Genomic DNA, 26,577 nt, shown 5'->3' on the forward strand with positions numbered 1-26,577 from the left:
CGATCGTGCTTTAGGCGTTCTTTTCTATGTGAAGGCCGTTGTTGGTGGTTCGTATATTTTAGCATCTACCTATTAAGTAACTACTCACCGTCGCTGTCACTGTGGCGGTTGGAGTCGGCAGCGGGCTCGTGCGACGAGTCCGGCGGCGGCGGCGGCAACGGCGCGTAGTGCGGCGACAGCAGCGGGTAGCGCGCCGGGGATAGCGCCATGGCCAGGGATACTGGGGGACTGAGAAAAAAGCCAGGTAAATATACATTTTATTAGGTATACACCACATAATTATTGTATTAAATATTGTATTGTATTCTGTTGTTGTACATATACCTAAATAAATAAATAAATCCTCTCTTCCAGATGACCTACGCGCAGAGGACAAAGGAAAGTCGAATCAAAACTAGATCAAAACTTATTCATATTCGTACATCGTTTCTTTTTCGAATATCGCAATGACCATTTAAAAAAAATACATAATCTAAGGTTACATAGGCTTTTCATATACCTAGTAGTACATAATTCTTAAAATGTAACACTTGATCACTTGAATCGAATAAGTACGTAGGTATGTAATTGCCAAACTCAGAATAAATACAAACTGTAATTTAACTCTACCTTTGTTACAAAATAATGTTTGCACCATGTAGAGACATGAAACACTCTACACAATGTAACAACTGGACCACAGAGACCGTATAAGTAAAGTACAAGTGAAAAACAATAACATTCAAAAGACTTAAACCCATCCCTATGCGAAAACTCAATCCACTTCCAATTTTCCACATTTGGCAGTCAAATCGCGCAATCGTTGGAGTGCTTACCGTTGTCGCTATATCATAATAACATAACAGTATTCATAGTTGGCCCCATTTCATAGTATTTTATTACGTCTGAGGGGACGGAATGTTTAAGAGGTTTTTTATAGAGGTATTTTGCTTGGGGAGGGAAATTAGTTGGCGTAATTTAGGGCCGAAGTTGGAGCAACTCAATTGTGCTTTTGTTCTAGACATAAAGGGTTTGGCAGAGTCACATGTACTTATAGGTAGACATAAAGACGAAAATATCTACATGGATATGTACCTATGATATACCAACTTATAATACCTACATAATCGTTAGCACATGAAACTTTAAATGACTACTTAGCCCGTCATAGTACCGAAAACTCGAAACTTAGAAACGTTTCTTTTAATGAAAGAGCGCAATTTTCTTCCGATAGAAAAACCTATGCTACAGTGACTAGTAGTTACCACAACGAAAAACTATCGTGATTGTACTGATTGCAACTGGGGCTGCTGACCTAAGATATTAACAGTTATAATTAGGAACTAGTTATTAGATACCCTACGCCATGAAAACCTTTTCCAGAAAAAGGCAAGCAAATTATAACTGAAGACGGTCAAAGAATAAACTGTTTCGACTCTACATTAGCGCAATATTAAACCTACAAAAGTTATGAAAATGCTCGTGCTTTGTCCGAGAATTCCACAAAGCAATGTTTAGCAGGAGTTTGCTAAACTTGTCAAAGAGACGAGCCACAAAGACAGCCGTCAGTCCTCTGTCGCATCGTCAAAGCTTTGGACTGGACTGACGCTGGTTTTTGTGCGACAAACATAGCCTTTTAGCTTTTGTCAAATGGAAAAATGCGCGTTGGACACAAGCTTGAGTTTCACACGTTTTCTGAAAATCGAGGTGATCCACAGGCATAACTGCTGCTTTAATTTAAAATTTGACGGTCATTCCTAAGTCAGTTCTACGAATCCTACGTAGCTTGAAGTTGCAGAAAAAGCTAGGAGTTTGGTGGAAATTAATATTATTATCTGCAATTGTGTTGGTAGGTGCCTTCAAAGTAGGCAGCTACATATTTTAATTAGCAAACAATGTTAATTTTGCGTCAGACTGAAAGTATCAAAATATTTTTTTACGCAGAACAATGCAGATAATATTTGACCGCATATTCGCACCTGATGATAAGCGAGATGCAGTCTAGGATGATACATAGGTATTTGCCCTGTAAGTGCCTTCTATTCACTCTCGCCTTGAAAAAGCCAAAGAAATTCTAAAATATTTTGTGGGCAAGTAGATAGACGTGGACTAGTTTTCTCTTAATTAGTGAGGGTCGTTTAATATAATCCCGTAGTGTTGGGCCATCAAGTGATAGCATATTTCTATAAATATCGCGTCCTACATGGTATATAATTCTCCATCGTTCCACCTGACGTGGCAAAGGGTGGGACATGCCAGGACAGGCCACTCGGTCAGCCGTGGCCACCTTTGATCAGACTGTGACTCGCTGACGTCATGGCGTGCTATTTCAGACGAAGGGGTTTCATTGTCTGGTAGGTTGATTTGTCTAACAATTATGTGGAGATGGAAATAACCATCGAAACGACAGGAAAATCTAAAGGGCATTAGACATTATTAAATCACCTCTCAAATCTTATAATACCTTTGTAGGGACACATGCACCTAGGTACATCGTTGTTGCCTATGTAGGTATAAGGAATATGACCGACGACCGTATAAAGATCATACCCGCTAAAAGTTTAAATTGTGCTTTAAATTGATAGAAAATAATGGTAACAAAAGTGTAATGACGGTAGTGTAGTGTTTCAATGGTTGTGATTTCGGAAGCAAAGAAACCTTCGCAGCAATCGGGCAGAATGAATGGTGAGTTTTTTTTATTTTGCATGTTCATGTTTACTATCGCTCAATTAAGTGTTACCAATTTTATACCAAGTCTTTAAAAAAATAGAACACAATATTATGGCGGCTTAGTTGCTAGTGTTGAGTTACTCATCCCAAGACTCGCATAGAAATCGCGGCTCTCAATCCTCCCGAATAAGTTCCTTTAGGCCTGGAGCCTTATAGAGGCTGTATGTATTGCTTCATTCATCCGAACACCGCCACAAAAAACGCGGCCACTCAACGCCTCGGTTCCTATTTTTTGAGGCCATGAGCGTGATGGTAGCTGCTTATTCTGCTTCGCTAAAGCGTTACAAGTGTTGAATGCCTCACCCAAATCCTCCTATGACAACCGCGGTCTCTCTTAATGCCCTTTCTTGGTACAAATTTCGCGGTTGCTGGACAGTTCTCGTACATTTGCATCGAACCTACTTAATCGCACGGTTACTGCCTCAGCGCCTCGCCAATGAGAATCACCAGAAACTGCGCGTTTAGCTCGTGTCTGAACCAGACTTTAGACCTTGTAGCAGCTCATTCTGCTTCGCTAATCTGTTAGAACTGTTGAATGACTCACCCGAAAACTCCTACAGCAACTGCGGCCTCCCTCAGCGCTCTCTCTTGATCCATATCCCTCAGAGCCTCCGGCCTGATGGTAGCTGTATTTCGAGGCTGCCGCTCATTCTGCACCGCTGCGAGAATAATAACTGTTAGGAAATTAAAGAGTTCACTGTGTTCTTGATTGGGCATTTAAACTCCTAGCCAGTCGCTTAATCAGATCTATTTTGTACTTTGAATTTTCAGGCCTATGATTTGTGGGTCACGTTACCATTCCAGCCTCTTGCTGTGATATGAATGAATATGTATTTGATTAGCTTGACTTGAGTGCAAGTGGGAATGTAGTAAATGAAACACTTATGAATGTGCTTAAATATAAATTATTTTGTTTGGTTCTTGATAAAAGAGATAGACCGAAAGTCTTAACTGCACAACCTAGTTATTTTATAGATTCGCACAAAACGATAATTTTTATACGAAATTAGAAAGAAAAATGTTTAACATAAAATATCAATAAGGTGCAATTCAGTACCTACATAATTATACCAGCAATGTAGCAATCAAGATCAAAGAAAAACAACTATCTTTTTTGTCGCCATCTAAAGCCGTTATGTCCCATACTTCCTACATTCAACCCAACCCCCTAGGGTGGGTCTTCCATTAGATTTTATTGCCCGGCGTCGAACCGGCACCTCACTGAACTTTACGTTTACCCCACTAGGGGTTGGGTGGTGGGAGGTTGGAGTCATTGGGCAAATATCGGGATATCCTGATTTTACAGTTTATTCAACACTAAGACTAGATGGCAGAAATGCCTTAAGGCATTAAGTTCGCTTCGCCTTACGTACTGATGTAAGTAGGTACGTGGCATGAGCGGATAAATAAATAAATAGGTGAATTATATGTAAAAAATAAGTGCCTTGGATAGTGCTTAATAATTCCTAAAGGCTAAGTGTTGTTGCACTAAAACCTAAGTTAGTATCAATTTGTTATGCCATGTTTAGCTAGTCTGACAAACTAAAAATATACCCTTGATGAAAATCCAAAAAAAAAAATTAAAGTTTGTATTATTTTGAAGATGGTCCTAAAAAATGAAAAGTTTTTATATGGGAAGATGTAGTTCATAGGATTTTGATACAGGGAAAGTTATAAAACAGGACATAGTATCAACCATCATAAATCTACATACATTGTAGCGAACTCAGGAGTGCAGCAAAGTTTAGCTTATAGCGTAAGTAATTCCGTATTGTTCTCTTTCTATGATCTGAGTTTACAACCAATGGTGTCTAACTTTATGAACCCTCGTAACAAATGAGGGAAGATTAACTATCCGAGTCGAAAATTGCAGGGTCATATTACAAGAGTGAATGTTATTTTACATGTAAATTGTTAATTTTAAGACTACAAAGTCTCAGTGATTACTTAAGAGATGAAAAGTAGGCCTACTTTATCTCGATGGAAAGAATACTTAGGCTGAGTTGCGCTATTTTTCTTTAACTGTAACTATAACTTTCAGTGCTTTTTGCATGGAGTTTGAAGTTTGATATAAGATGGTGCAAGTGCAACCCAGGGCTTAGAAATAATTAACTTCAGAGACAGCAAAGCTTGTCTGTCTATCCAATCCTTATACTTTAACGCCAGCGTTAAACTCAAACGCACGCATTTCAAAATGTACCTTATGCCTAGGACGATTTTATCATTACCTTGCCGTAACACAGTCTTGTACTAGTACGGAAGGTAAAGGATTGTGTTTCTGTACCTACCTACATTTTCTTAATAAAATTGCAATTGTAAATTGTATTGCTTATTTGGTAGATAGCATACAACACCAGCTCCAAAGCCTAGCCTTGGCTACATCGATTACCTATTTATTTTCTGCAGTGTTTTCAGAACCCAGACACCCTGTATTATGATTTTATTGGACACAAAGCCATCGCATCCACCCCAGTCTGCAGGGGTCGCCGGTCGCTTGAGACTGTTGCTTTATTTTGCGCGTGTTTTCTGGACGTGACGTCAGTAACTGTAGGGTAGTATAGGGTTGATAGGTTTTGTCTTTTTCACTACTTTAACAGGTTATCAAGACAGGTCAATCACACAGGTTGACTTTGTTGTTCTTCGTCCGCTAACTTAAAACTCCTGTGGTGGTAGTCAATGCAAAATCGCTCTGTGATTTTTTTTTGACAGATGCTAAAATGAAGACTAAAATAGAATGAAAATAAATAATTGAATACATAGCTTATGTATATTTTTGTAGGTGGGTACTTATTTCAGTACAAAATCCGCATATTTGATTGTATTTATTATCCACGTCTCATTTATGATAGGTACAAGTAAGTAGTACAATAATACTACCTAAATTATTATTTATTTTTAGTTCCTTGAAAAAACCATCGCTAGTCGGATTATGAGAAGAAATAATATTACTTTCAGACAATTGAAAAATAAATTTGAATCATTTATTAGGTACTCCTTGCTCTTTACTCATTTCTGTGAGTCTGAAACTCCTTATTAATATTTCGAATTAACTCAATCTACCTATAGAAATTCCATCATTTTATATCGGTAGGCAACCCTACTTCAAGTAGGTATCCCACACTTTTGGATAATGTCACTATCAATCATGTTGCTACAGTCTCGACGTTGCACAGCCCTGGGAGATTTACTTCAATTCAAAATGAACTTAGGTCAGTAAATACAATGCTCAAGGTAACCAAACCACGATAATACCTAGGATAATGCCACTTAGGCACTTCAGGCTAGTAGTTCAGACTTTAGCATGAATGCATTATTAGATCTATAGATGTTCTGTACACTACAATGTGTACAAAATAAATTCCTTGTGTACCACAAAGCAGTGCTCTACACAGTTTTGGTTATTGAATGGATTAAAAATGAGATGTAGGAATTTTTAAAAGTTTTATAGGTATTTAGACCTTTTTCAGGCCCTCGGGAAACAACTCTTTTTGTTGAAAAAACAACTCTCGAATCTTGTCCAGGTTTATTTTCGGGTTCATACTTAAATACCGCTCCATCCATGTTGTTGTTCGAGATCTACGTGAAGCCCTGTATTTGACAATGCTGAATCGGCGAACTTCGTACCGCCCTTTTTGAAATTATGTATTATTTGACCTGTGTTCATCAGGGATAATTTGTAGAATTCTAATAGTACAAAAAAAACTATTCAGTTCAGTAGTTTCGGAGCCTATCCCCTTCAAATAATCAAATCTTTTCACTTTATAATACTAGTAAAATAGTACTAAGTAGGTATAGATAAAAAATATGACACACACGAATCACGGACTCTCGATATTAAATGGAGCCGCAGTAATGGTGACCATAAAACGTTTTTATGGCAGTGTTTTCGCCTTCGACTCTTCTTTCCATTTCTTTTATTGCTCGAATAGATTCGTGTGCATTATTCATGTGTAGGAGGAGGTAGTATGACGCCATGGATTGGGGACAATATTATTTGGATGGTTGAAGAAAAACATGGTTTTAAAGGAACAAATACCTTCAAAAGAAAGTTCTCTTAGTTTTAAGTTTGAATACGAAAATTTTACGAACATTTAAACTTTTAAAGGAACCAGAATATGTATTACCTACCTACCTAACTTATTTTGATACATATATTTATAATACATTTAAAATGTGTAATGTTTACCTTTTCGTAATCTTAAGAAATGTTCTAAGCATTATTCTAGTTCTCAGCCTAAAATAATGTTAAGTATGAAAGGGTTACAATCTTAATATAACATACTTATTTCTATCAACTTATCAGCAAATCGAATTATGACGGTCGTACACAAAGCTGAAATAAATAAGTTGTCATATTTTATTTTTCACGTGGCGCTCAAGTCTGAATACTGATCAAAAAGCATAATTTTTTATTGATTAGTCACAGCAAACGCAATCACAGCGTCTCTATTAAAAGCTCCGAATTCACGTTCAAACCTGAATTTCATACGCTGAAAGTTAAATCAAACCCAATCCACATCCACACATACGCACACAACAATAGTTCCCCCCTCTCCCCCCTCACTATAAATCAGATGCCCCTCCCATATCCGGGGCAGCCATCTTTGAGATCTCACTTCCGGTGGCGCGGGACAAAGACGGGACGCGATAGTTTTGGTAGCGAGCGAACGGGATACATGGACTTTTGTCAGGATGATTTTTGAGGTCTGGTTATAGTTTTGCTGTCTTTATTTTTCAATTATGGAGTCACTGGAGGGACCAGCTTGATAGGCATCTTCCAAAACTCCGATTCCGTAAGACTTGTAATTTTATAGTTACTACACTATAGCAGGAGCTTAAAAAAGATTTCTTCTACCTTAAGCGTGTTGCTTAAACTTGTAGCATTACTTGGTCTGCCTGTGGCTTCGCCTGTGTTCACTATGCAAATTCAAAATCTCTTGATTTCATGCCAAACATTACCTACACATGAATTTTAGAATCACTGATCCTAATTAAGATGAAATATGTTTTTGCATATCGCAAATTAGGTACTTATTTTATTCTTTTCCTAGATCAGATCTATACAATATCTAGAAACAATAAAGTAGAATATTTAAATCGATTTTACGGGTAGATATAATTGGATATCAGTATTATTTACATTTCAAGAGATTTGACAACGAAAAATCTGCAATCTGAATAGAGATTTAATTTAGTTGACTAAAATTGTTTAGGACGAGAAATATAAGTACAATTCAAAGTATTAGCAAACCTGATTAGCCAATTCGATATTACAAACCAAATATTCGATATGAATTGTTCGGACAAAAAACATCAGCTTACCCAGTATCAATTTATCGGATACCTCCATCAAATCCGAAAACAATCTCATCTGATTCCCAATTCGTAACAGACAACCATAATGAAATATCCGTAATGAACCCTTTGCCCTTCGCAGATGCACCCCGTAATTGAAAAATAAAATCAAACTCAGATCAGGTGCCTGCTTTGGACAACCCTTAATCCCATTCCAGAGTCGCGCCAACAGAAATCCCTTCATCTCGCTCACTCATACGCAAAAACTCATGCTATAACAATCGACTCCTGTCAAAATACCTCATCCCTATCGATCCTGATTCCACAGCTTTGAACTATAAGTGTATCGGATTAAAGGTTATATTTCCATCGCTGGTTTTAGTCCTAATACTTTGACAGTTGAAAACGCAACTCTAAGCCTTTCGTATTTGAGTTCACACTTGTCAGACTTAAAAGTTAGAGGTCTTGGATTTAAATATCCACAGATTTGGACTTAAAGTTTGTTGAAGATTAAACGGTAATGGTGAAGACATAGGGCTTAAATTCCGCTGTGACAGGGATGTACTTGTGACATATAGAGGCGGACTGGCCATTAATACAGGGTTGGATTTGGGGGTTTTATGTGAGGATTAAAATCGCATTAATCAGTGTCTGTTACTCTAGCTTTAACTCCGGTATAAACAGTTAAGTGTTAGGGTACGCGAGGTTGGATTTATTGTACAGTCGGGCACTAAGGTTTAAACGTTTAATTTATGATGACCAGTGGCAACTGTGCAGGTGCACAATTTCATTTTAATAGAAACTGGGAGTCAAAAGTTGATAGCTCGATTTTTGACTAACCACGAAGTTAAGACTATAATAATGTAGGCCTACCACCTTGCTGTTACTCCAAGTAAATCTATTAATGAAGTATTAGAATCGAATATCATGTTTAATTTTTAATTATTAATTAAATCAAGAATAATGAGACCAACCCGACTGATATTGCCCTTAGCCCTTAGATTATCAACATTATCACAAACAATAAAATCTTTCCTCTTTCTAATATTAGTGTAGATGACAATTTATTTTCTTAGTTTACATACGTTTATTTTCATATTGAGTTGAGAATTTTACAACATTTTCCAAATAATATTTCATAACGTTGTCGACGAATGTACTATTTAAGTCAGCGCTTAAGCTAAGCACGAAGAAGGTACAGTCGAGGATTAAAACAGAAAATCATCCCATTAGCATTTAATTTTACAAATGAATCTTTAATTCTCTGCCTTCTACTCTCTATACCCTGAATAAAATGGTTTGTAGCCGAAAAATACTACGTAGATAACAAAGAAGAGGAAATATGATTAAAATTAAATAATATTCAATATTGTTTGCCCAAAACAATTGATAAACAACAGACTGTTGACAAATTGGACCTTTGAAATGCGTCCCAATATAATTCCATTTGCAAACAATCCGTCCGAACTTTGTTTACAGAACACGACGTCTAGTCTGCACGAATTAAACATCCAAAACAAACTTGAAAATTACGAGACCGCTGATTAATTTGGTTACCCGAACGCACTAAGGCTTTTGACAATGTGAACCGCCATCCCAGCGTTGGAATAATTAGATTGTACCCGGCGACGTCTCAAAGTGTAACCGAATTAAGCTTTCCTTTTCACGGGAGAGACCCGAGAGCAAAATAATACAAAGCTTAAAGTAATAAAGGCGTCCCCGTCAGGCGTGCCTCAGGGCTCGCTTCTGCGCCCTCATTACTTCCTTTAGAGCGTCTTTTTGACACTTTCTTTTCGTTTTAAATTGGATCAACGTTTCATTGTTGGGTGTACTTATACGTTATGGTAATCGGAGGAATGGAAATTCAAGTTCCAAGTTTGATTGCCGGGATTTTTGTTTGTGGAATTGAGTGTTCTTTTTAGTTGTTTCGTCGAAGTTGATTCTGTATCTTTCTTTTGTTAGTCTTTATTACAATTGATCTTCAAATTGACTCTTATATCTTTCTAGTTAGATGTGCATGATTTCTGAAGCCCAATCATCATTTTCAAACCGAAACTAACGAAAATTGTCAATGAAAATTACTGACATTAAATTACAATGACGAAATTGGTAAAAGCTTCACAATTTCTGCATTAATGGAGTTGCGATTAAACATCTCAGTAACGAGGGGTGCTCATTTGAATGTAAAGTGTGAACGCCAACGGCTCCGCTTTGTAGTTTTTGCTTAATTATCTGTTTGCGGGAATCCGCTCATTATGAGTGGGGTGTGGCGACGACCAGCAGCGAAATTCGACTTATTAGATTCGGCTTAAGGGCATTACGTGGAAGGGTTTGTGGGAACGCTCGTTAAAATGCTATGCAAAGTTTTGAGTGTGCCTAAAATATGTTTACAAAAAGTGCTATCAAGTTTCAAGACAATAAATACACATTTTTGCTACAAAATATTAACAATAACAACTGCATAAGGCAGACGTCACAGAGTTCAAGTATTATGCTGTCGTCCTTACTATTCTTTCTAGTCTAGATATTGGTTGTCTCCTTAGAGCAGATGTTTTTACTACTTTGTTTGTTTGTGTCAAAAGTAGAAAAATGAATCAAAGGTGTATGTACTCGTTGTAAATTAACCGTAGGTATATTTTCTATCTGAAAAATAGGGAACTAAAACAATTATTATCCTAACATGAAAAATATCAACCACACTACACTTACAATAATAGCTACGTAAACAATGAGAATAGCCGTAAGGCAAAGAGCATAATAATAGACCACACTCCACGGGTAATAGGGCGAGACTAAAGGGTGGACATAGTTAGTTGTCATTAAATTCTGCGGTCCAGATAAAACTGGCGATGATAATGAAGATTTAGTAAATATTGACTTTTTATACATATTGAAGAGTTAAGGCTCTATTTCCACCATGATGGCGGAGCAGAGTCGGGCCGCCATTCTTTAGAATTTGACAGCGGCGGTGACGCGGCGTATAGCGGAGTTTTTGTTTCTATAAGGAACATACAGACAGACAGACAGACAAAAATTTTACTGATTGCATTTTTGGCATCAGTATCGATCAGTAATCATCCCCTGATAGTTATTTTGAAAATATATTTCATATCCAGAATTGACCTCTCTACAGATTTATTATAAGTATAGATAAACAGATGGTGGCCTTACTTTTCCTGTACACATTAATAAAGTGAGATCATTGCAAATAAGGTTACTTAAGCTTTTAATATCAACCAAGGAAAAAATCGCGCTAAAGGGAAACTATGAACAGCTTTTTAAAATGTGTAAAATACTACCAATAGAATCTAAAGTAAAAGTAACAATTCTGACTGAACAATATGATAAAAACGAATTTAAGCAGGAGAGGGAATATACATATGCAACCCGTCAATCTAAAAAACCAAAGCTAGTTGTGCCTAAGATTAAAAACTATTATGGAAAGAGAGAAAGAAGGTGGCTAGTACCTACTCTGTTAAATGAATTGCCCTACGACCTCCATGAAAACATAATAAGTAAAAACCACCTTAAGAGAACTCTGCGAAAGCACTACTTATCGATGTGTCCATGACCTTACGAGTATTATTGTCCTCAGACGGTTACCTATGTTGTGTGTAATACCACAGAATAATAATAGATACTGTTAAAAAGCTAATTGTTATGTTTCTACCATGAAAGGTGAGTGTTTGTGTAGTGTGTACCTATGTGTATGTGTGTATGTGTATGCGAGTGTGAGTGCGTGTTTACAAAGTGTTTTGGTTTAAACACTGGTCTTATGTTTGTGATTAACATTAAGATTTATTTAGTGTAAAAAGTCAGCGGCGGTCACCATTTTATCAGTAAGAAAAGAGGCCTTGGGGTGGGTTGTACCATCTTACTTTAACTTTAACAAACGTCAAGGGTCTGTCAAACTCCATATAGAAGGCACCGGTTGTTGTGGTCGCGATTGGGGTGGGGTGGTGCAATTCAACCTAAGTGTTTTACTTGGCGTGCCGTCGTCTGTACCTATACGTATAATGTTATTTAGAGGCTATGTAATAACAGTATTGTGAGAACTGCTGCCGACAAACTGTGTCACAGTTTGGCAGAAAATATTAATGTTTACTGTGTGTATTTATATGGAAAATAAATAAATAAAAATAGATTTTTTTTAAATTAAGGCTAACTTAACTCTAAACAAAATAATTAAATCTAAATGCTGGCTCTTTCCTTGTGCAAAGGCTTAGTATTGCCATTCAGCGAGGAAATGCAGCCAGCATCCTCGCCTCTTTGCCTCACGGACACACTTTTATTTTTGAGTAAAATAAGTTTATAAAATCAATTGGTTTCAAAAGTACAAAGTTAAAACTCCGCAAACATTCTCACAGCCTTGTAAAATTAAAACAAACCTACAATTTGCATCATAAAACTACTTCGGCCAATCGCACTAAACTAACAAACGTATGCGCGACTTAACCCAAAAAATTTAACCGTTTAGGGTCCATTGTAAGGCGTAGGGTAAGCCATAATTTGTATACAGGGCGGTAGTGGCACGTGTCGACGCGTGTTCAACAAAGAGTTTTTATCCAAAAAGATTTTTAGGATGGGTTAGGTCATTGTGGAAGGGTTCATCGGAGCTGTAGCCATTAGTTTTGCATTTCCTGGCGTTATGGACGCGAAAGGATTAAAGATTTGGATGTCACCAATTAACTAAAGTGTGTTTGGAGGAAAAGTATCAGTAACTATCTACGTATTGTCATTATTTATGTTGTATTCTGAGGGGATATTTTTTGATATTGAAGATTCAAATCTTTTGAAATAAACCTTACAAATTAGTCATACCTACGTGTCACTGCAGTATTACTTTCATGAATATTACTAATAGTGGGATTTCTGAAATCTTTTTTTAGATTAGAGGACCTTAAAAGAAGACCAAATAAAATGTCTTAGAAAACCATTAATGGATAGAATATTCACAGATACTCTAAGGAACTCAGAAAGGAATTTATATTCACTGCTAAACTAAGATACCAAAAAAAATTGACTACTCACTGTCTGTCAACATAATAATAAATCAATTGGGTGAATATCAACAAACTCGTTTTTTGCCTAATTCCGGTGGCGAATTTTAATTTCCACTTTCCAAAACTTTTTTGTGGCAGAAATATTAGTAAATAACTTGTATTATTCAATGATATGGTAGAGATCAAAATATTATTAATACTTCTCGAGATTATGTCAATTTGAAATTATCAAGAGCCACCGAAATTGTATTTGAGCCACCGGAATTAAGAACCAATCCACCGAAATTTATTTATACAGCGGACTTCGGAATGTTACGGATGATTGTCTCAAATTACTTATTTATTTGTAATCAATTAAGTATTATTATCCAGTAAAGATGTTTATAATTAAAAACAATATTCAGGCCTGTGTTGTGACCCTAAAAAAGCATCAAATCTTCCCACGTGAGTCGTAATAGCCGACTAAGGAATCAAAATACTGGAGGGAGGGCTGCAGCATCTTTCCGAGTATTATACTACCATACTGGAACTACCAACCAGCCTGTTAAGCATGGTGATAACGGCAAAATCCCTCCATAGAGAACAAATCCAAAACTTTCTGGCTCTAGCCGCCAACAGCCCCGTTATTCTAGAGTCATCACAAAGACATCATACATGACCCTCAAACCCAGAAACCAACTCTAGTCCCGGGAGGGCGACCAACTGCCCCAGGTTGGTGTTAGGTTTATCTTCCATAAGTAAAAATATTGGTCCAGGCTAGCCAAGTTTTCATGATGGTATCATACTTATCCTATACTCAGAATTACGCAACTAATTATTCGCTAAAGACCATGCGAACTGGAGATTAAGTATGAAGATATTTCTAGATCTATACCAGCTACTGAACTTACACATTACATATTTGTGACAGGGTAATTTAACGGAAAACTATGCAAACCTAGCGACAATGAGCTAGATGAAAGTAGTACAATTAAGAAACGGATGACTAAATCCAGCCAGCCTCATAGAGAGAGAAGGCCTAGCAAAAGATGCCAGAACTGTAAAAGCGTACTGAGCTGCACCCTAATAGTACTGCAAAAATCAAAATGTAGTAATCATTTTTAGACGAACCGGCAATTTAATCACATTTGCATTCTCCGATCACCACACAGCTTATGACCGCAGTCTATGAAGGAACACTATCTGCGGTTGCGATCTTCATCAGTGAGGGACCGAGGAAGAAGAAGAAGTCATCACCGAAATAGAAGAATGCCGAATAAAAGATGCTCAAAAGCTGTCGACTGATGAAGCCTAAGCCACGACCAGTGCCAATCCAGCTCCAAAGCCCCACGAATTTTCATCTCGAGTGGCAGAATAGATTGCAACCTACGAGACTAGGGAAATTTTAGCTGTTTCAGGACTATTCTCATCTGTTTTTAAGATTCTGCTTAGTATCGATGTATAAATAGCTATCCAAGTCCTCACGCTGATACAAAGTGTATTATAGAGACGATTTTTTGTAATAAATCGAAAGTATGTATTTACGAGGACCAAATTGAATATACCAACATGAATAACGAGGATAGCAGAACCATTTTGGTAAATGCCTAAGCTGCTAGGAGAGATTAAGAAGCACTACTAGTAATTAGGCTAAAGATCGAGATTATTCCGACACTTTAGCGAAGATATCCTAGACTTTAGCTTGAGTGAGATTAGAATGCCCTATTAAAAACAACAAGGTATGTACCAGGAGATAATGAAATCACAACTGAGCTTATGAAATCAGATGGAATGCTAGTACTAAAGTTCTCTTAAATACCACCATGTTTATTGGTCGATAAACCAAAAAATAAGACATGGTGGTGGTGCTAAAGACTGGAATGGAATGGACGTTGGCGATGGTCCAGAGTCAGGTGAGGCAGCTTTTTCCTGAAACATGACACTCTCGCTATCCAACATCCAGTCTCCCAGACAACCTCATTTTTGAAAAGACGTTCGTAATACTACGTATACATATTTAAGGCTGCGTCAAATTATGCAGAAGACTGAGGACTATAATCAGTCATTATTATTGGCCTTTTTGTACCTTCTTTGATTCGGTCAAGACCTGGGCTGTGCTACAGTCTCTTTAATGGCGTCAAATTGACTGTCGATACATGCAACTTCTGAAGTATTTGTATGAAAACTTCATCATATCAGCCCTCCCCGAAGATCAGAACTCGAAATTTATCTGATTGTTGCGAGGGTTCAGAGTTGGAGACACCATAATCTCTTAAAGTCTTCACTACCTCCCACTTAGAGGTTTTCAAGCTTCTGAGCTAGACCGAGCTCAGTATCAAGATACGGCGAGTACATCACACAACTTCGATTCACTGACGATATTGTAGTTATGACTGAGACCTTAGTAGACCTAGGTACAATGATCCAGAGCCAATGAGACCAATTCCGGCAATAGATTCGCCATCGGAGCCACCGAAATTGCGCCACCGGAATTAAAAAACTGTTACAAAATTCAAATTATAAAGAAAACTATAATTCTGATCAATAATTTCTGTATGCAGATACAACAAAACACCAAACTTTAATCATGTTAAAGAATCGTTTAGCATCTAAGTAAGTAGCTTTCACTCATACACTTGCCAGCGAAATTGAAAAATTTTGTATTCCTATGCCGCTGATACAAATATTTACGGGTCTGCTGGAAAAACAATACCACAAGTCGCAAGTCTTTATAGCCCGATCAGGAGGACACAGTTGAGTGATGCAGGGAAGAAGAACTCTACGTCTCTCAAAGCTTCTTTGGAGAAGTAAGAGAGTGTCGAAATTGAGCCACTGTAATTGCTTTTTTTCGTGGGACAGTTTTGAAAGGCTATTTAAAACACTTAAAATATGAAATATCACATTTCTTTCATATCATTTGGAAGTCTTATTTAATGTATTTTATGGCTATACTATTTTTAAATTACTAGAATCCCCGAGAAAGAAGGAATAACACAATTTATGAGTAGAAATAGAGTTAGGACGCGCCACCGCTATTAGATTTTGGGTCTTTGAAAATTTTTTTAGTACATAAAATAACTACCTATTGTCCTGAAGACTTTGCTATCGTGTAAAACGCTGTATAAACTATATACAGAAAAAAAATCATCGCTCTAGTTACATTTCTCCCATCGATTCTCAGCTCCGCCGCGTAAAAAACGTGTTTGGGATATTCACCCAATTATGTCCCTTTAATACCCTGTATATAATTACCCTCCTTCTGGCGCAGTCGGGTAACAAAGTCATTGCACTACCTTACATTAACCGTAACCGGTGTATTTTGTACGAAGTTTGACATACTTCTGACGTTTGTTAAAGTAAGATGTTGCAACCCAGCCTTAGCTAATAACGTTATTCCCCATCTAAAAGCATAGACTTATTCTTCATCAACCAGTAGCATGATTAAACAATTTACATTGTCAGCCCAATCCACCCTCGGCTGTCTCTATCAATATATCGCGCTTCGCCGACGCCTGTGAGCGAAGCAGCGGGGCACGCTTGTTGTGATGGCTATGACATGTTTGTCTATGGACGTGGGAATGGTTTGTTTCGGGATGGGATAGGTATTGTAGAGATGGATGAGAAATTGTTTACATCAACTCGGTAACTTTAGGGAAGCAATCAATGACCGAGTACTGAGTATTTAAGACTCTATCAAGTCAAAAACTCGGTAACTATAACACAGCTCTTTGCGGCGGCTTATGTTAACTCAAAATTTATGCCAGAATTGTCCTTTCCGAATCTAATTTTCATTCTTTCTCCATAATTTAAACTTTTGTAAATATCTTGATAAATTAAAAAATGGTGTTTTTAAATTGCAAATTTTGACTATCATTATTATCATCAAGTCATTTAGTACTGCAGGAGCATTAACCTCTTAACTTCCAGAGGCAAATAGAGGATTTGGCCTACACTGCACGCTTGAGAGTTAGTAATTAATTTTAGCATTTATCCGAGGAAAGGAAACTTTTTGTCTAAGCACTAATAAGGTATATTGTGGTTTAACGTACCATCTTTGTTCATCCCCATGGCGAGGCATTTCTTCAGCCGGCACGCCTGGCACTGGTTTCGGTGAGCCTTGTCCACCACGCACCTCCCGGTACCGGCCTGACATCTGTGTAAGAAGAGACAATAATTAATTTTTAAACAATAATTATTATCCTAAACACTACTACTAGAAACTTACGTATTCATCCCCTAAAAAGGAAAACGGGGCGAAAATCACCATAGGTATTTGTATGGTTTATCAGGTCGCTAATTACGAAAACAATACACGAAAAACTATGTCGGTGTCGAACAAAATTTTTGCGGGCGATGTCGCGGGCAAATGAAATACATTTTCAGATGTAGTTTTACTTTAATCATAATTATTAATGTAGTCCGTAAGTTATGCATTACAATATTTTGGGTATATTAAATGAATAACAACAAAATTATAGCAAACTCAAAATCTTTTCCAAAATCCAGTGATAATTTCATCTGAACCACAACAGATTGCGGGGTCCGAGCATGAATGGCAAATCCGCCAAGCGTGACGCGTCCAGAGCTTAAGTGGCGTAAAACAGGGTGCGGTTTTGGGCCCACAACTCTTCCTATGCCATCCCTTTGGTCTCTGTACCACTGCAACAAATGTCAACATTCCGCATAAGCCTATTATCGCAGGATTACCAGTAATGAAATATCTTTAATCTTTATTAGTTTCTGTAACAGCAGATTCCGGTATTCATGCGGACCCACTTTGATTGAGTAGTTTTTCCTCGGATTTCCTTGGTTCGGTTTGATTGCTTTCTTGTAATACTTTGAGTACTGTCGTAAGCGGTGGTTGTGTATGGTTATTTATATCTTAGTTTCATCGTTTCGTGTATTTAATCAGTGTGCATAAGCTGTTTCCGTATCAATAAGAAGATTTTTGCATTAAAATGAAATAAAAGTAAATATCTGTGTTTTAATAATGTGAAGGTTACACGTGGTTTTAAGAATACTTTTCCTTGATAGCAAAGTTGATCAGATATAGGTACATTTAGAGTAGGTACCTATTGTTAAAGTACTGCATTACTGTTTTGAAATTATGTAGGTACTAGCTTCGTTCCAACTTTTTTCGGGTGAGTTTTGGCCTAACACAGAAAGTCTAAAATGTTATGTACCTAAATGCCTTAAGAAACCTGCAAAATATACTTTACAAAAAAGATTGAATAAGATTATTGCATTATTATTGCACAAAAAGTTCAACCTTCTTGATTGATTTTTGTAAGATCATCAAAATAATTGTAATTCTCATTCAAACTTAGCATCATCAAATTGAACACATCTGCCTCTCTTATCCGTGGATGTTACATTTTTAACGCAATCATACAACGCAGTAAAATCAATTAGTGATCATAAAGAAGCTACACATGTCACACTTGACCGTAAGGGTGCGTGCACACTTGATAACATTAGGGGCGCAAATTGAAAGGACCAAATGTTAAACGGTTTTTAATAATGGTCTAGGTAAATGATCAGCGCTTGCGATTTAATACAATATGTAAGCTACTGTTTGTAGATTGATATTAATATTTTTTCACAATTCACTCCATTAGGGCGTATCGTGTCGCAAATCATGTTTTTCAATAGTTTTCATAATTAATTTAAACAGATTTTAACGCGATGCGCGGATAGGTAAAATTGAAATACAGGTAATATTTATGTTACCTATCCGCATAAGGAGTTTTCATGTCAATTTTATTATGGAACGGAACTCTGCTTATGCAAATCTGAGCCCCGATTACGGTAATTTTTAACGTCTCCAATCCAGACGCGTTTCTGATTCTGCAATACGATTGGTCAAAACAGCTGACGTACGCTGTTGAACGACCAATCGTATCGCAGAATCGAAGAAGCGCGTCTGGATTGTAGACGTTAAAAATTACCGTAATCGGGGCTCTGACTAGCACCACAGAATCTTTAGCCGTTTGTCTGTTTAAAAACCTTCGTCATATTATTTTCACACGCCAGCTGCGCTGGAGTTTACTCATCTAGATAGCTGTTCTCTATTTAATTTGACCACTTTCTTTGTCTCTTTGAATAAACAATCTTTGAATATTTTGGCTACGTGTAGCATAAAACTTCAGTTAAACGCTAAAAAGTGAACATCGTAGCCAGACTGTCATAAAATGCGAATTAAGTCCGCGACGCATTTAAATGCCCCCGATTTTGGGGTGCGGTGGTAGAGAGCATGGATAGAGGCGAAGCGGAAAGCGAATTTTATAAATAGACCGACTTCATGCAGTGATTATTGAGATAAAATTGAAAAAAAAAAGGAAAATTTCACAATAGTGGAGAGTAGAGAATTAGAAAAAAAATCGGTAGAAAGGTAACAGTGACATAAAGCACTGTGGCATCTCATTTCTTAGTTGTAGTGGTTGTAGTAATAGTTGCATTTTTAAAAAAAATCTGTAGTTCAAATAACAAGCATGAAATTACTGTTCTCAATAGAATTTAAAAAACTTAATTCAATAAAATCCGTTCAGTCAAGTTGTATTTGCATGCACGAGTAACAAACATCCATCCTCACAAAAGTCATATCAGTAGGATATAAAAGACTACATGAGCTGCTACAAATATGTTTAATTCCGCCTTCTTATGCACTGTTAACCAAAAACTAAACTACCCGCAGGTCACAGATGCACCAAGAATTAGAAATGTGTTCGAGGATTAAGTGGGTACGACCCACGCAGACGCGACCTGCTGCACTTTTGGCGGGGATTACCCGGTTCGGGGGTTGATTTTGATTTAATACTTTTTTGATGGCGCTTTTGATGCATCGCTTTTTTGTTGGCAAGTGTTTTATTTGTATTTATAAAGGAGCAAAGCATGGTGGATATAAACACCTGCTGTGCTAGATATTTTGGGTCAAATGTTGTTTGTTTGTGTGAAATGGTTGTACTGATTAGATAAGGTTCAGGTACTGTAAAAGGGACATCACAAATAATAATTAACAAACATTAATTGACAAAAACCAGGCAGGTTAACTCAAAAAACACTTTTTTCAGGCGGAAAACTGATTCTTGCGACCTTGTGCACTGGACGAGTTTTCTGTATAGATCAATGCTTTTTAAATGCAGCAATAAGAAAGATTTTTGATACTCTGAGTATCAAAAATCTTTCTTTTTGCTGTTTGCAATATTTGCGTTGATGATCAAAACCTGTAACTGATTTTTTTGAATTAATCTCCTTTAGATCTAAGTGTTGCACTTTAGGTGTGCACACCTAACTTCGTATGCTTAAATAGCTTCTATCAACCAAAGCCTCAAGAATCAGAATAAACTGTCATAATGGTGAGGCTTACTGGAGTACTGGACTGCAAGTGGCTGAAATAGTGACAACCACAACCGAGTTCTTCTTAACTTATTAATCGACAAATTATGAATCGTGCGGCCTATATGACAAAACTCATTTCCGAATGTTGACACAGCTGATATAATATCACTATAATGAATATTTGCGTGTCTGTGTCAACTATGTCACATCTGTGACCTGCTTGGTGTTTGACTAACTTTCTTTTTCGGGCATCAAAATCGGTTACAGTGTTTGGTTTGGTGTGTAAAATACGGGTCAGTGGTGAAGAAAAACTGAATGAATGTTAGTCATTGAACCATCATCGTGATCATCATTTAATATTATGATGACGAAAGTAATTTGAGTTTCAGTCACAACAGGACGTCCACTGTTGAACATAGGCCTCCCCCAATGATTTTCAGCGCCGCCGCGGTTGGCAGAAAGGGAATGGAAACCACGTACGGACAAGCGCAGCGTAGAACGTGCAACCAAAAAGTGGACAGATGACCTCGTAAAGATTGCAGGAATTAATGTTAGTGATACACTGAAATTGGGAAGTGTTTGATTGGGTTATAACGACTATAATTTTTCTTTTTCATTTACCAAGAATTATGAATACCTAATTCCAATGATAATGTTTTCAGGGTTTTCCACAACTATATTTTACATCTTCGTTCTTTTTTCTGATATGAAGTAAAACTTTTGATTGTATCGCGTTTATAATTATTATTACACTTTTGATAGACAATTAATCATTATTTAATATAATTATGTAGAAATGTAGCTTGACCTTTTTCTCTTGTCTCATATAAATTAGAAATCTCTTAATATGATATTCACACGTACAGAACTGAGGGCACAGCTAGTGTTCTATCTAATCCATAAAAACTGACATGATTCCACACAAAAGATCGGCAAACAAAACTGTCGAAATTGAGGTTTCATTTATTATTTCAAGCGATATTCACTCAAATAGCCAATAGCTTGCAATTGTGCAAACACTATATTCGTGTGTTCTAAATTGGGGAACATTTTCGTAACAGGTGAGTGTATTTAATACGTATGTGTGCATTATCAGAGAAGACAATATAGCGTGGATATAGTGCGTCATATTGTCAATTTTCAACGGTCATGTTTTGTGAAAGTAAGTCTGTTTGCAGCTATAGAAAGACACAAAAAGAAGCGAAAATATTTCACTTTTATTGAGACTTGCGTTTGATATTGTGTTACTTGCTCTCGTAAATTTTTATTACTTGCTCGGTCCTAATTCAGACTACCAAATTCTAATTCTTTATTAGTATAAAATATTAGGACCTTGGTATAAATACACGTCCCAATATAGTATGCCCTACCTTTACTTCAGGACAACCTATCGCGTGATGCTAAAAAGAAATGGATAAAGAAATTCAGTCCCCTTTTGAACACCATACTACCATATAAGTTTGTTAGAAAATTGCATATCACCGGCCGGTACATTTACAGAAGATGTATCTGTTAAAGATAATTATTATTACACATTTTGAGCACTACTGACCTGTAAATAAGTTTCCGTCTGACTGATCGCTTGAAGAAGCCGCTACAGCCGTTGCAGGCCAGGATTCCATAGTGCTTGCCGGAGCTGGTGTCACCACAGACTACGCAGACCAAACCTGGTGGCAAAGTACATAATATTATGTTCTTACATTCTTCATTAATAAGTAGAGTCTTTCAGAGTAAGAACAATCACGACGTTCCAAGATTTCAACCGTTTGTTGTCCACTTTTGAACAACAAACGGTTATAACGACAAGTTTTTGAACGTTTGCGTTCGCTTACATTTAAATCTGGGAGAAAAAGGAATCAACACTCATTTTGTGTTATAACTTATATGCGCACTTCAGTTTGCTGACTTAGCTACAGCCGTGGTCACAAGCTGACTATTTTAAACTGTCATTCACATTTCTTCAGATGAATTGACTGGCTAGTTAAAAAATCAGCCCCTTAACAAAATAACAGACGACTTAAACTACACTGGTCATCACAAAAATCGACCCTCCCGCGAGAAGCACTTTCAAACGTATGCATCCCCACTTCCCGCCAATATTGGCACCATTTAAAATCCTATTTCTAAACTTCATTTCATTAAAGGAAAGGTTTTTACCCCAAAAATGTGTCTGTAGAAGAATCCAGAGTCACTTCTTCAAAAAATAGGTAGTTACGCTTGAGCCAACTTTTATGGCTATAAAACTGTTAAGTTGGGATTAATCGATATCCATCTGTTAAAGAGGACACGTGAGATCATTATTTGGTTTTATAACCATAAAAATTGGTCTAATTGATCCCAGAGGTGAGCCCAAAGTGAGGTATTTTTTTAAGTCACATTTATTGTATATCGCGTTTATGTTAATCGTTTATTAAGAATATTTATTGGAATTTATTGGGCTTTCAAATAACACCAATATTGTTGGGGCACCATGATTATGTCAGTAGAAACGAGTTTTCCTGTAAAACGTAGGTGGGCCGATTTTTGTGATGACCAGTAGGTATATTACGGCGACAATATAGCGGTGTCAGTGTTGGACTGACGATTTGAGATGCAAAGAACACTCGTCCGAATTTCAATTTCTGATCTGCTACACTATTATTGAACCCTCTCCTAACACCAGAGTGTGTATTCAGCTTAATTGGAGAGGTTAATGGAAATATCATTTCAGCCAAAGAAGATGCTACCTAACTCTGGAGAAAGGCCTCCTCAAGGATTTCTATCCAGCACTATTCAAGTTCAAATAACTACAGATTACTAAATTAATAAGCAAATTGACATGGACGTGCCAACCTGTCTTACCCAAGTGGTTCGCCTTCTTCGTAGGCGGGTCTGGCAACCAGGGTCTCAGCGCTGGTGGTGCTAGGGCTGCGGCCACCAGAGCGGCCGATGTGGGAGGTGACCATCGGAGGGGGGAGGTGTTGTCGTCTGCGGAAGAAAATATGAATAAATATGCGTCAGTTATTAATTTACACAGGTTTAAACGTGATACGCATATTTGCCTGTTCGTTTTATTAATTAAATTATGCAACGCGAAATTTAAAAATTAAATGCGTCGGTGCTTTTATGAAAACCTAAAATAGAGTTAGGTATTTACTTCTTACAGATAAGAATAGTTTTGAAACTTTTTTGATTTTAAAAATCTAAATGTTACAAAAAGATGTTTGTACGGTTAAAGGCTCCAGTAGTAGAAACCTTTTTGAAATGACTTTATATTCACAAAAAGTACAAAAAGAAAGTGGTGAAGTCAAGAGTGACCTACGTTGGCGTTTTAATGAACATTTGTATTAAATAAAGTAGTGCAGAATGATAACTCAGTGCAATAAAATTTGCATGTAAAGCGTCTGAATTTAAGAAATTAAACCTATCAACGTTTAATACCAGCTAATAAAATAACCATTGCAAATCACACCCCTTCTAATAGCATTCCCATTATGAAATAAAGCAAGGGTTCCAGTATGGGTCCCTGAGCGACCCCTCAAATGATTTTGGAAATAATAATTGCAGGATTTTGAACTTTAGCGTCATGGTTTCAAGGTATCAAAGAGATGTGATTGCAGAGTCGTTTTGAGTAATGTGACAAATCAATTAAGTGATTGGTAGACGCTTACAAATTAAGTAATGTGGTGGTAATAAATGTGGTTTTAAGGGTATCGGTATTCGAAATACCATTTAATGTTTTCCGAAGTAAATCTCTTAGCAATAAAAAGTGACTTTTTAATACTAAAATCTAATATTACCCAAATAACTAAAACTGATTCTTATAATAGCTTGTGGTTCAAGCAGCGCCAACTTTGAACATTAAAGGAGAATTTTTTTACAAGAAAAAGATGTCGACAATCCGAGAGTTTTAGTGCTACTATTAAAATATTTAAATAGGTAGGATTATTAATTGATTCTCATTTCCCAAACAATCTTTTCGATTTATCTAAAAAATCTTTGGAAAATGGATTCTTCAGTGCCCTTAAAATATGTTTTTAATAAATTCGATTTATTTGATCCCTCATTACAGTCAGAATCTTTACAAACACAGCATCGGTTAATCCGTAAATCATAGCAAACGCACCGCATACCTATGTGCTGTCTCCAGGGACCAATGGAGTATCGATTGTACGGACGGCAGCACATTAAGCTAAACTTTGTGGGTTCTTATGTCTTTGTAATACAGGCTATTTTGCAGCAAAAATTTATAGTTTAATGTGCTGTCGATTTTACGAGGGCTCGATTCGGTCCGGGATATTATTGTTGGAAAGGCCAATTGATTTGTAATTTATGGAATTTCATTGGGTTTTGTTTCCATGGGTTTAAGGTATGACAAGTGTTCGTTTGTTTTGCTATGCTTTAGAATGTTACTTTTGGAATCTCTAATAATCTAACTACTACAATCTTTTAAACAATCGAATTTATAATAAGTACCTATCTCAGAAATTAAAAAGGTAAGCAAAATCGGACAATATTTTTTATGTGATTTCAAACTCAATTTTGTCTTATTCTAGCTTATGCCCTTTATTCAAGCTTTTTAGTTGTTCTTTTATAATGCCTGTTTCAATATCTTATCTACCTATCTCTGCTTTACTTTAAAGCAGCAGAAATATACAGCCAAAACTTTGTAAGGCTTACAAAACCAAATTGCAATTGTAGGTCTATTAATTATTTCATCCCATCATTAAATGAAACCAAATGTAATTACGTTCAATCAAACAATAACCTTTTTGCTACCCAAAAGCGAGCAGATAGCGCACAATTGAATTTGTACAATCGCTGCCGGCGACAACTGGCTGCCCTCATCGAATTATCTTATTGATAGAGTCGCGACTCTAGTAGACATTGACAAAATTAACGTTACAACATCACCTTTATCAGGTAATCTTATTTTGTCATGATTATCACGTCATTAATTTATTGATCCATCCACTGCAAAAACACGACTCTCTAATTTACCAGAGGCAAATGGAGTATTAGAGCTACACTCCTCACACTGCCCAAATATGATGTTCTCTGTAAATGTCCCTTTGTCACCTTTTACGACATCCATGGCAAGAGATCCTAGTTCTGTTATACTCTATCGTAACCACTCTACGACTATATCAATATGCACACACACAAGAATATCCATTTTCAAAATATTTTTTTGGTTTTTAATACCTATTGTCTTAATAAAATCGACGGCTTAACTATTCTTTCAGCTCTGAATCAAGTTCAGAAATGCCTGGAAAAAGTCTACCAAGCTATTATCATCAAACCGCGAACATACTAGTAGCATTTTTGCATAAAACGTCAAATAAATCCACGTCTACACCATTCATAGCTCTACCGCCCCCTGCGTTGTGACTGCACTGCCCCTGACACTCAATATAGGTAAATAATGAACACATTTGTGATTCACAATTATTACTAACTGGCTGTGACGACCCGGCGATGGGTTTGCAAAATAAAATTTGTGAAGAACAGAAGATAGAATGTAGGTAGAGACAGAAAATTGGCTCCTAAAATAAAGTAACGCTTCTGATAAAACATGGGACTGTTATGTTAACTGTATACAACTGCCTTTTCAAAAATACTCGTATGTATTTTCAGATTGTTTTTTCCAGATTCCCATAATTTTCCCAAATGATGTGTTGACTGCTGATTGACCATTAATATTATTATCCCACAAACTCAAATAGTTGAAGAATTAGTTACCGTTAATGTAAAGTAATATTTTCTATGGTTGATAAAAACTATACCAACTCGCATTATGAAATGATGTCTGAAATCAAGCCAGCAAATACCTGATTTTGATGTTACAATTCATTCAATATTTAAGCCCATCACACCCTGAACTTAAATGTATTCTTAAGTTCGAATCAAGTTTCAAGCTTACTTTGATCACAGTGCTAAGACGCCCATCAACTCAAATGCTATTCGATTTCAACGCGACATGGGAATCGATAAAACCGTGTCTCCAAATAGAAAAGATTCCACCACCATTTCGTTACATAACATCAGAATAACAGCCCAATACATTTCAGACGTGGAAACGGGAATCCGGGAAGGACGTAAAAAGGGAATTTTATAAGGCACATAAAAACTTTCCGGGGAAATTGGAAGTCAGGCAGGGCGGAGTAAATCCCGGTATCAAGATAAATCAATGTTTGTCTCTGTGAGAGGATGGTACTTAAAGGAACAGGGGTGGGGTGGAGTCGCCGGTTGTGATCCTGAGCATTTCATGTAG

General features: G+C 36.8%; 1 protein-coding gene across 1 annotated transcript in view; it reads right to left on the bottom strand.

Annotated features, from left to right (window-relative positions):
* Window positions 1–26,577, bottom strand: part of LOC135083199 (photoreceptor-specific nuclear receptor-like) — a 40,144-nt gene that overhangs the window by 4,732 nt on the left and 8,835 nt on the right. The window contains exons 2-6 of the mRNA XM_063977933.1: window positions 23,166–23,291; window positions 21,877–21,991; window positions 17,036–17,139; window positions 3,254–3,368; window positions 89–228 (exon numbers count right to left, since the gene is read on the bottom strand). Of these exons, the coding sequence (XP_063834003.1) occupies window positions 89–228; window positions 3,254–3,368; window positions 17,036–17,139; window positions 21,877–21,991; window positions 23,166–23,291 (600 nt within the window). The remainder of the gene's footprint in view (window positions 1–88; window positions 229–3,253; window positions 3,369–17,035; window positions 17,140–21,876; window positions 21,992–23,165; window positions 23,292–26,577) is intronic.

This window comes from Ostrinia nubilalis, chromosome 23 (assembly GCF_963855985.1).
Source record: "Ostrinia nubilalis chromosome 23, ilOstNubi1.1, whole genome shotgun sequence".
Classification (NCBI taxonomy): Eukaryota; Metazoa; Arthropoda; class Insecta; order Lepidoptera; family Crambidae; genus Ostrinia; species Ostrinia nubilalis.